This window comes from Cinclus cinclus, chromosome 18 (genome assembly GCF_963662255.1).
Source record: "Cinclus cinclus chromosome 18, bCinCin1.1, whole genome shotgun sequence".
NCBI lineage: Eukaryota > Metazoa > Chordata > Aves > Passeriformes > Cinclidae > Cinclus > Cinclus cinclus.
Genome location: NC_085063.1, coordinates 1,198,126 through 1,209,839, shown reverse-complemented (window position 1 = coordinate 1,209,839; position 11,714 = coordinate 1,198,126). Strand labels below are relative to the sequence as shown.

The 11,714-nt window shown below is 52.0% G+C and overlaps 1 protein-coding gene across 1 annotated transcript; it reads right to left on the bottom strand.

Moving 5' to 3' along the window:
• Positions 1–445: 445 nt before the first annotated feature.
• Positions 446–6,160, bottom strand: AAR2 (AAR2 splicing factor). Its single transcript, XM_062504940.1, has 3 exons — positions 5,413–6,160; positions 3,736–3,965; positions 446–1,779 (listed from the first exon to the last, which is right to left on the bottom strand). Exons 1-3 carry the CDS (start codon positions 6,158–6,160, stop codon positions 1,612–1,614), a joined length of 1,146 nt encoding a protein of 381 aa, XP_062360924.1. The 3' UTR covers positions 446–1,611.
• Positions 6,161–11,714: the final 5,554 nt, after the last annotated feature.

Below are 11,714 nucleotides of genomic sequence, written 5' to 3'. Positions count from 1 at the left end.
AGGAAGAGGCAACATTACCATCACCTAAGGCTTTGGGAGGGCAAGAAAATATTTCTCCATTCCATGTTGCCACTTATGTGCACTCTCCTTCCTGCTGACTCCCACTCTTTCCCCTCCCAGATTTATATCCCCACCTTGTAAACATCCAACAAGCTGCCTCATATGTGCCCACTTCCCTTTTCCGTCAGCATGCAGTGGGATCACATAAAGCAGTTGGATTCTGAGCACCTCCACCTGCATTTAGCTGAAGCTTTGCTGTTCTGTTTCCTACCCCACAGAAAGACAGCGGCCCCATGGCCTGGCTCCTCCCCACGTGCTTTGTGGTCTAGTAAGAGATAATAGAGATAAAAGGAGATATAAGGGGGCTTATAAAGAGGGACACGGACATTTTGTAAAGTAAAATAGTGACAGGAACAAGGGGAGAGGGCAGGGTTAGATGGGATATTGGGAAAGAATTCTTCCCTGTGAGAGTCAGGAGACCCTGGCACAGGGTGCCCAGAGCAGCTGTGGCTGCCCCTGGATCTCTGGCAGTGTCCCAGACCAGGTCGGACAGGGCTTGGAGCAGCCTGGGACAGTGGAAGGTGTCCCTGCCCATGGCAGCAGTGACACATGATGGTCTCTAAGATCCCTACCAGCCCAAACAATTTGGGATTCTGATTAGTTATCCCTACTACAACCTTGCAAAAAGAAAAATCCCACCACAATGGAAGTACAGTTATATTCTTGTTTCTCAGCTGCTAAAAGTGCAGTTCATCATGGGAACCTGACCATTACAAACTGTTAATTTTCAGTCACTGTTTTTGAGCAAAAACATAGTATTTCCAATTATAACAAAACAGGATCCAGTTCAAGTGGAAATCTGATCCTTTATCTCATGCCGGCTCTGTTCTTTAACACCTGGGAGACTATAGTCCAGTAACTATTTCCTGTCACCAAAGCGTTCACTTTCTTTTACACCAGGCAAAACAATGTCAGTAATAAACACAAAAAAAAAAGGGTTTAAATTGGAAGAATTTTGTTGTGGCTTTGAGCCACCTACCCAACATTTAAATCACAATGAGCACCCAACACAGCAGTGCAACAGTCATGGTCGCACCACTGCAACACGAGCCCAGCAAAAGTTGAACTTCAGTTCACAGCCTGTTTTGGGCTGCCAAAACCACTCCATGGGCTTTACAGCCCTGAATCACAGGTGCTCTCCAAGCAGGGCATCAGCTCCAGCCCCGCAGGAGAGGGGAGCACGGATGCAGAGGACAGATGAGTGCAGGAGGATTCTGGTAGTTAGATTTAGGGTTGAACTCCATGATATTAAAACTTTTGCAACTTTAATGATTCTCTGACTTTGTATGTGGTTTGTGTTCTAGGAGGAGAGATGCTGCAGAAGGGCTGGGAAAACTCCAAGGTGTCCAAAGCAGCCACGTGGCAACACTCAAACTCCTCCAACACCTCTGGTCTCCTCACAGGGCTCAGCGTCCACCTGGGTTTACCACATCTGTTACTCCAGCAGAAAGAGGATCAGCTCCAGAAACAGCCTTTAAGAAGCTGGCAGTGTTGGAGAAAAGAAGGAAAGGGTCATTTTAGAAGCTGTTTGCTCCTAAGGGGGCCTTTGGCTCAGTCCACCTGCACACCCTCAGGCAGCTGGACCACCACAGGGGCACAGTCATCAGGCTCTGCCTCAAAGTCCCACTTGAATTTCTTTGTTAGGTGAGCTTTGAACTTCTCAGCCTTTTTCCTCAGAGTCTCATCCACAGCAGAGCTGCATGTGCAGGAGAACAGCACCTGAAACAAAGAGCAGAAGCCAGGGAGGTTCAGCCATGGCACCAGCTGGGCATCTCCTCCCTACAGAGACACCAGAGAGCACCAGGAGAGAACCACCCTGAGACTACTTCAGCTTTAGGAGAATCCAACCAAAGCCCACACCTTTCACCTCACAGCCCAAACCCATCCTGCCTTCACACCACTGAGTCAGCATCAGAAACATCTGCACTCAGGTAAGAACTTTGTCCAAAGCACAAGTGTGTTTGTAACTGAATTTGTACTGTTGAATTCTGAAATATACCAAGTGTGAGCTAAGGAAGATATCTTGACAGAAGGAATAAAAAACCCCCTCAAATGCTAGTAGGCAAATTTCCAGCAAATGCCCAAAAGGCCAGTAGATAATTGCACCCCTTGTTTCCATGGGTAGAGACCTCCCCAAGTATTTTTATAGCATTACCAAGACTTTAGGATGCAGAGGAAACTTAATGAAAATACCTTGAATATCAGAGAGGAATGGGGGCTCTCTGGAAAAAGCCTGGTTATACCCAACACAGCCATTCCCTTGTGCACAGGGTGCTGAAGTCTGGAGGAACCTCTGCCTCTCATCCCCTAACAAAAACGTATTAACATGTCACAAATTCTCAGCCTGTGCTGGCACCTCAGAGGGAAAGCATCTGGGTGTTATTAACAGGGCACTGAGCCCCAGAGCCCAGCTCCCATCAGCCTGGTTCTGCTCCTCCTGAACTTGTGAGCCACAACTAACTGCCATAAAAAGACATCTTCTCTGGGGAAAATGCAGCCTCTTCTTTGGGGGATACCTACTGAAAGCAGGGTAAAACACTGACAATGAGCAGCAAAGTTCACTCATTCTACCAGAAAACTGCTTCTTCCTAACAGAACTCTTACACAACAATGCTGCTGGTAGGGAACAAATGATTAGAAGATTGTAGTTTTCACTTCCAGAACCAGCAATAAGGGTTTCCCAAATTCCCCTCGGGGGGAAGAGAATGGCTGGCTGCAATATTCTAAGTACTGCTGGGAACTGACAGCACTGCTCTGAGCGTGCTGCGAACACAGCTGGGCTGTCCAATCCTGTAATGGGATGGAAAAAATCTACCTACAGAAATAAAATATAAATTAAAACTCTCCTGAGACTTGTAAGAATCACAAAAATCTGAAAGCCATTTGATTAAAGCAATGCTTCCCAAAACATTTTACCCAGCAATTAAACAAAAACATCTTCACACTCCCCAAAACTACAGCAAGAACTTGAGTTAGCAAGGTGAGGAACAGAACTGCACCCTGGGAAAGGAGAGGGCACCAAACCCTGAGAGCACCTGTAGCACAACTGCCCATAGCTCGCTGTAGGGCTGGTTCCCACTGCTCAGCTTTATCAGTGTGGCTGATTTGGGCCTTTTTTTTGTAAGCTACGCCAGTTGCTGCACTGCCAGCAGGGTCACCATCAGGGCAGTAACTGGTTTCACTGGGGCTCAGCCACAGATCTGCCCCCACCTGTCTCAGCAGAAGCAGCATCTTTTGCATTTTGGAATAACCATAAATTCCCTCTGGACAAGAATCTGACTACAAGAAATCCTCAGCTGTGCTAAGGAATGGAAAAGCTCCTTAAACACTTATCAATGCCCTTAGCTTAGGTTTTGCTGCAGCTTCCCTGCATACTGAGCAAACCATTTTAAAAAAAACATCATCAGTCCTTCATGCCGAAGTTTCTTGTGTTGTCTTTTTAAGAATGAAGAGCATTTTGGAAAAGTGAAACCCATGCCATGTTGCACTAGCCCAGCCTCTCCTGTAGCTGTTGAGCTGAATTTCTTGCTGAGTAACAGAGGGAGAAAGTAAATCTCTGTGTGCTTACACAGGCTCCTAACTCCCATGCAGCTTAATTCCTTTGGCAGCTCCTCCCCCATTTCATGGATGTCCTCCCTCCCACTCCTATTTCCCAGGGAATAACCACAAACACACCTGTAAGGTGCTGGTTAAAAAGTTGTCTTGGGAGACAATGTCCACAAAAAAATCTGCTGGGATTTCATTGAGCTGGTGATACAGCACAGAAATGAGGTTGATGTAAAGATCCTGGTACTTCCCTATGGCCTCTTCTGAACGGCACAGGATGTTCAGGAGTCTTTTCCAGTGCTCAAAGGCATCGTACACATTCCCAATCAGGAAGCAGATGAAGGCAAACTGCAACTCAGCTGTGTGGGTGCAGAGAAGGGAAACAAAACAAAGCAGGTAATACTAAACAGATATCCTGGGAATGTGTCCTCCCCAAAGCTCTGTAAATTATTTCTAAACCCTGCTTTGGCTTTTGCAAAGTGCATTCATACTTCAGACACTGACCCTGTGCTGCTCTTCAGCTGGAGCACAGCAAAGCACAATGGAACTGTGATTATCAGCACTGGAGAGGGACTTTACAGACAGCAAACAACACCAAATAACAAACCCGAACATCAAGCCAGACGCTGCTGTTATTCTGAGAGTTCAGCCTGCCTGTGCTAAGTGTCCAGCAGCACATGAGACTGCAAACACCATTGTCCTGAAATTCTGGGAGAAGTTAGCAGTACGTCAGCTGAGTACAGAGTGTGCTTGCCTTGTTGAATTAAGAGGCAGGGTTCATCATACTGGATGCTTGGCATTAACTGTTTTGCCACCATTCCCTAAGGTAATTTATTCTCTCTACATCCTACAGCTGTCTTTTGTGATTTTGAAAAAGAATAAATAGTATAACATTAATGTACAAAAAAATGGAAGAAGGGACAAATAAAGGCTTATTCCAAGCCTGGGTTCCAGCTGGAAAGCTGGGAGGCTTCTCCCTCCAATCTGCGACAAAACAGAACCCTGCTCCAGGACCTCCACAGACTGCAAACCAGGCTGGGGAGCAGCTGAGCTCTGAGAGGTCTGGTGTCCCCCCAGCAGGGCTGGCACAGACCCAACACTGCCACTGTGACACACAGAGCTCAAAGGCAGCTGGGCCAGGGAGGGACCAGGCACTGTACCAGGAACCACCAGCTGGGAGCCCATACCCCCTGCCCAACCAAACAGGAACAAGGGGCTGGGGGTGCCCATCCCCACCTGGCACTCCCAGGACTCTGCAGGATGTGTCCTAAAGAGCTTCACTGAACAGGTGAAGTGCCAGACACCAAGGCCACCTGTGACTACTGCTTTTGACTTCATCTGGGGCAGTCTGGGCTGAATGTTCTCACACCAGAGTCATAGAACAGAATTACAGAATATCCTGAGTCAGGAGGGACCCACAAGGATCATCCAGCCCAAGCCCTGGCCCTGCAGCCACCCCAGTCCTGGAGCTCTGGCAGCCTTGGGGCAGTGCCCATTCCCTCGGGACCCTGGGCAGCGCCCCACCAGCATCTGGGGGAAGAACCTTTTCCTAACACCCAACCTGAATTTCCCGTGACAGCTCCAGCCACTCCCTCGGGTGCTCTCTCTGGTCACACGGAACAGAGATCGAAGCTGCCCCTCGGGTGGAGCTGCAGCCCCCTCGGATCTCTGCCCTCTGTCTCCTCCAGGCAATGGGAACAGCCCCTAAGGCTGCTAAAAACCCCACAAACATCTGTCCCTCACTGAGAGACCCCCAGGGAGCCGTGTCTTTGCCCAGAAATGCCATTTTCCCCGGGCGGTGCTCACCAAGCAGGCCCAGCGGCCGGCCGGGGTAGCGCTGCTCCATCACCTGCTGCAGGGCGTAGCTCAGGTCCATGCTATGCCGGGTGATCTCCTCGGGGCTGGCCCCGGCGGGGAAGGCCTGCCGGGGCAGCTTAGAGAAGCGGATCTGGGTGCCGGCCCGCGGCCGCATGCGGGGCAGCCGGGCCAGGCCCTCGGCGTAGCTGCGGCACTCGGCGCCCAGCGGCGGCCGGCGCTGCCCGGCGCGGTCCCGCGTGTGCCGCCCCGCCGCCTCGGGCAGCACCTCGGCGAAGGCGCAGATCTGGCCGCTCTCGGGCTGCAGCTCCTCGGCCGCCGCCTCGCTGATGAAGTTGCTCAGCGACACCCATTTCTTCAGCGTCTCGTAGGGGTAGGGCCCCAGGAAGGGGTCCAGCTCCCGCAGGCGGTCCCGCAGCGCCTCGCCCTGCTCAGGGGGCTCGGGCCGCACGGCCTCGCCCGCGGGGTCCCAGCGCAGCACCCGCACCTCACGGCGCCGCAGGCTGAGGAAGCGGCCGGAGCGAGGCCCCGCGTCCCGCCCGCCGGCGCCGTCCGCGCTGCAGTGCACGAAATGCAGCCCCGGCGGCACCATCTTCACGCCGCGGAACCGCGGCCCCACGGCCCACGCGCTGTAGTCAATGCCGAACTCGGTGCCCTCGGGCATGTCCAGCACTACCACGGCCGCGCCCTCGAAGAAGAGCTGCCGGGCCAGCTCGGGATCCGGCCGGGGGCCCGCCATGGCCCGGCCGCGGCGGCTGCTCAGAACGGCCCTGCCCGGATATCCGGGCCCGGCGGTTCCGGGCAAGGCGGCGGGAGGAGCGTCCGTCCGGGCTGCGTTGCGGGCACAGCGGGCACTGCCCCCCGGTTGCCCCCAGCCCATCTCCGCCTCGGTCCCTGGCCCCACCGCCCATCCCTGGCTCCCAGGCCGGCGCTGCTCCCCTTTCTCCGTGGCTGGCTGCTGCTCCCCGCTGGTGGCTTGTCCCCAAAGCCGGTCCCCAGTCCACCCAGTTGGCTGCCATGCCCCTGGGCCCTCCGTGCTCCCACCCCCGCAACAGGACAGACGGACAAGAGCCGTGCCTGGGACTGACGGACCGAGAGACCCCTGGGGCAGACACACGGGGACCCTCACTGTGGAACACTGCGGAACACTGTCCGAGGCTTAGCCCCTGCCACAGGAAGCCACTACCGGCTCCACCGGCTCTAATTCTCGGCCTGGCAGCGTCATCTGCCCTTGGTGGGGTGAAATCCTACCTGCAGAGCTGTCTCCAGCTCTGGGGTCTGCAGCACTGCAGGGATGTGGAGATGTTGGAACAAGTCCAGTGGCTGTGGAGATGCTCCCAGGACTGGAGCCCCTCTGCTCTGGGCACAGGCTGGGGGAGCTGGGATGTTCACCTGGAGGAGAGAAGGCTCCAGGGAGAGCTCAGAGCCCCTGCCAGTGCCTAAGGGGGCTTCTGGAGAGCTGGAAAGGGACTGGGGACAAGGGCCTGGAATGCCAGGCCAAGGGGAAACGGCTTCCCACTGCCAGAGGGAAGGGTAGAAGGGATATAGGGAGGGAATTGTTCCCTGTGAGGATGCCGAGGCTCTGGCACAGAGTGCCCAGAGCAGCTGTAGCTGCCCCTGGATACCTGGAAGTGTCCAAGGCCAGGTTGGATGGGACTTGGAGCACCCTGGTCTAGTCAAAGGTGTCCCTGTCTGTGGCAGGGGATGGAACAGGATGAGATCCCTTCCAGCCCAAACCATTCTGGGATTCCATGATTTTTATCATCTTCTCTTTAGACAAAGCCTAGTATTTCCATGTGCAGTGCTCCCTGTTGTGGGGTTCCCCCTTCACTTCTCCATCCTCTCAGTAGGAAGGAGTCCACTGAGGCCCCAGGCTGATTTAGCATCAAACACATTTATTTCACTTTTATTGAATACAAGAACAGTGAGCACACACGCATACACCACTGAGCACTGAAAAGGAGTATGACCAAAGGGGGAGAGGGACAACAAGGGAAGAGAAAAGGAGAGTTAGTGAAGGAACAACAGAGCGTTGCAGTTGGTTGGTAAGGTGCTTCTCAAAAATAAATATTTTTATTATTATTATTACTGTTACTGTTATTATTACTCATGCTATCGCAGGCCAGGTTCAGAATGAATTTGTGGGTTTGGGTAAAAACAGGCACTCATGTCTCCTACCCCTTTCCACAGAAAAGGCCCCTGGAAGAAAACAAGCAGTGGCCAGCTATCCAAAATGGAGCGTAGTGATGGGCAGGCTGGGGCTGAGCAGCAGAAAGCCACACCTCACCAGGAGAACAAGCAGTGAGCATTTTCTCTTTCCTTTTTTCCCTTTTCTCTTTAAGAAAAATTTTAAAAGTTTTGGACACTGCCACCCGTGAACATGCTGTGGGAGCCACGGGCTGCTCACTGCAAACAGAACTCAAGCCAGCCCAAACACATATGGAGCCCAACTCTGTAAGCTGCTCAATCCCATGGGAACCTGTGCTCCCCAGACTGTGCACAATGCCCAAAACAGCTCTGCAGGGGCACAGTTGCCTCGGCTGGGCTGTGGAGGTGCCCGATCCAGGTGGGCTTCCCCAGCCCTGAACTGGTGAATGCCAGCACAGCAGTCTGACACTGGCCCTCCACCACCCTGGCAGTGTCACTGGGCATGGCTGGCTTGGGTGCATTGGGAAAACAAATGAGAGAAAAGGAGCTTCTTTGCAACTGCCTTAACTGCTGTTAGGTTGGGGCTGTGCTCTCTGAAGGTGTGTGGCTGGAAGTGGGGGATTGGCACTGGCAGCAGCCCCTGTGCTCTTGCATTCCACGCCTGCAGGAGAAACCTCTCTGCCAGGAGAACACTCACTGATGAGCAACTGGTGAGCAACTGCCAGGGAGCAGCTCCCTCCTGGGACAGCAAAGGTGGGAGCAGGATCTGCCCACGGCATCCTCATGTCTCAGGCGCTCCTGCTCAGGCATCCTGCGAGCCCAGCAGGGCCTGGCAGAATGCACCTGATCCTGGGCACAGGCTGTGTCAGGGGTGGGAGACTGAAGGCAAAATGGTGCAGAATCATGGGCCCTTCTGTTTCTGGAGGAGCTAGAGACAATTTCCAGAAGGAAACCCATTTCTCTCCTTTAGTTTCTGGTTTTGGTTTTGAGCCTACCCGAACTGCCTGTTTCACAGTGTACGGGGCCCTGGGCTCGGCCCACGATCCCCTTCCAAAGGCAGCTCTGGAGGGGGGGCCTGTGGCTGAAGGCCGAGCTGGGAGCAGCTCCACTGAGGCCTCCTGGGCTCTCCCAAGCAGCCTGGGATGCTAGAGACACTCTGCAGGGATGGATGCAGCACGGTCCCTCCACTGCCCATCCCTAGGCAGGTCGGGGGAGCACTGTCATGGCCCTGCCAGCACCGTCCTCAGCCTTTTGCCATCACACCCTGGGTAGTGGGGGAGGCAGGGCACAAACAGCTCCTCTCCCTTTGACCCTACTACAAATTAAGTACCTTCATTACTGGGATCCAGAAACAAAGCAAACCCACCCTACCCACAGGCACGGCTCTGCAGGCTGCAGGGGAGCCCCAAGCCCTGTGGCTCCTACCTCACTCCCAGCTGATCCTGGGAGTGGCTCTGGTGGGGCTGGGAGCCCATCCTGCCTATGGCTGTTGGATCTGGAGCCTTCCGTGCCCTCCAGGTGACCGCTGCCCCTCCAAACCTCATCACCAGCACACCCTGCAGATCAGCCAGCAGCACATTCCTGTCCCTCGCCCTCTCCCTTTCCCCCCAACCAGCAGCAGCCAAAACCTTTCCAGTCCCACATGTGATCTAAGAGTCTCCTAGTACACCAACCACAGTCAGCCCAAGAGTTAATAATTTAAAGATGTGGGCATCATCTGTACTAGCACTGTTGAATTATTTCAGCATTGTTCCCTCCCTCCCTCCCCCTCCATTATATAGAATAATATACAGAACTGAAATGCACATCCATATGAAACCCCACAGGCTGCTCATTAGGGATGAGAAACCATGTACATATCATTTGCTTTGTCTGAAATGAAACCCATTCCAAAATACCTTCAGAGAACAAGAGGTTGGACAAGTGCACAGAGAAGATAAGGAAGGAAAGGGGAAGAGTTAACAGAATCCCCAAAAAATGCAAAAAAACCAGCATGGAATGGGGAGAAGGGTGAAACGACACTTGTGAATTGGAAAATAAGGTCATAACTTGAATGTTTTTCTCTCTCTTCTTTCCAGAGGTGGGGAATGGTTTTGCTTCTGCTTGTGGTTTTTTACTTCAGTTTGCTTACTTGCTTTGTTGCAAAGCAGTTTTCCTTTCCATTCAGTGTGCAACAAATGAACTCATGATTGTGTGTCCTTTCATGTAACATGCAAGATGGTGGCTTATTGTATTGTTACCAAGATTATTGTAATTATTATGACATTTTAAGTCTGATTTGATCACCAATCCAGGAAATTCTTCAATTTACCTGCAGAGGGTTGGCTTTGTTTGTTGGTGGTATTGTTTGCTATTTTTTTCCAGCATATAGCAGCAGTGCAAGGATGCATTTTGTTTCCTGTTTTTATATATATATATATATATATATATATATATATATGTATGTATATATATATATAATATATTTGCTATTCCTTTTTTAAAGATTTTTGTCTCTTGCCATAAACATTGCAGCCATGATGTCTATGTCTTGCTGACAAATCCAGCATGAAGGCTCCTTCTTCCCTGTTCTCCAGATTGGAATACAGATGTTGACTTCCAGGAACATGTTGGTCAAGATTCCTGTGCAAGGCAGATGGAAAGGACTAAGTCATGGAGTGCCAATCCATGGAGGCTCCTCTTTGGATGAGGGCACTGAATAGAAGCTTTGCACACATGGGGCCACAGTTTGCATTTATTTAGCAGGAGCTCTGGTAATTAGCAGGAATTCAGGCACTGGGCTGGTGTTGGTTAGGACATGAAGGACATGAGGGGGAGTTGCTGTTCCCTCACTTTAAGCCATTCAACTAAAACTGGGTGGAGCCTATGGGATGCAGGAATGTCTGGACTCGTCTGTACTGTGGAACAGGATGAGGCAGCTCCACAAGCCTCTCCTGACCTTCCCAGCTGCATTGCTGGTCGCTTTTCGAGGCTTAAAAGCTGCCAATGAAAACCTTCATATGATAAAGAAACAGAAAATCCCAGCTCTGAGAGGCCTCTCAAAATGCACCTGCAGTCTGGCTGCTGCCAGAGACCCCTAAACTGTTCCCTCTCCTCTCCACCTCTGTTCCCACTGCTCCCACACAGGGATCTGATGGTTGTGCCAACCCAGAGGAGCTGCAGCTCCTGCCTGACAGGGGGAATGGGGTCAAATAGGGGGTTTAGGGTGGGGCAGAACTCCCCAAGTCCCAGAGAAGTGTTTGGGTAGTGACAGCTTTGGAGTGTCTGCAGGGAGGTACAAAGCTTGTGTGCTGCTGCCTACACGTGTGTGTGTATAAAAAACTCCACCTGGGGATCCGAGTGGGACTGAAAAACTGTATGTTTTTTGTAAGGATGTAATAATTTTTGCCAACATTGGTCTGATACTTCAGCTTTGCAAAACCTGTAGGTTCTGAAACCACAAACCTGAGGTCTCTTTATTTCTTCCCACACCAGGGGGACAAGCAGGTCCTTTCCTTTTTACATCTAACACCTCTGAGCCCTGTGCTGAGCAGGACAGCAGGGTGACATCCACAGTGTTCCTTTTAGTGGCATGGCAGTGGCTTCCTAACCACAACCAGGTAGCTGTGCCCAGAGCCACCGTGCCAACACCTGTGGCTGGTGGGGACCAGAGACCGTGACCTGTTCCACCCCCATGACCCAGCAGGTGTAAATCACACCTGGCAGCTTTTCCACCTACCTGAGGTTTCTTGTCCCTTTCCTCTGGAGAGGGCTCTGTTTCTCTGTACACCACAGCTTTGGTTACCAGCATGTCGGGATGCTGGAGTTTTGCCTCTTTGATTGCTAAAGCCAGTGCCTGGAAAACGGAAGAATGAAAGAGAGCATTTATCCTCCCTCTCCTGCAATCAGGTACCCTGAATGCAGCCAGAAAGCAGTTGAGTAGGATTCCAGGGAGCAGAGTGGGATTCTAGCAGAATAGGAATGCAGGGGCTCAGAGTGGAACCCAGAGCAGCCTGGCAGAAGAGGCTGGAGCCCAGCATGGAAATCCAGCATGATTGGGAATTCATCCATGACTGGGAGCCCTCAGGTGCTGCCTTTCTCTGCTGTTTTTCTGCACAGATGTGTTACTGAAACCTGGCCAAAGGAAAACACTAGAAAAATCTACA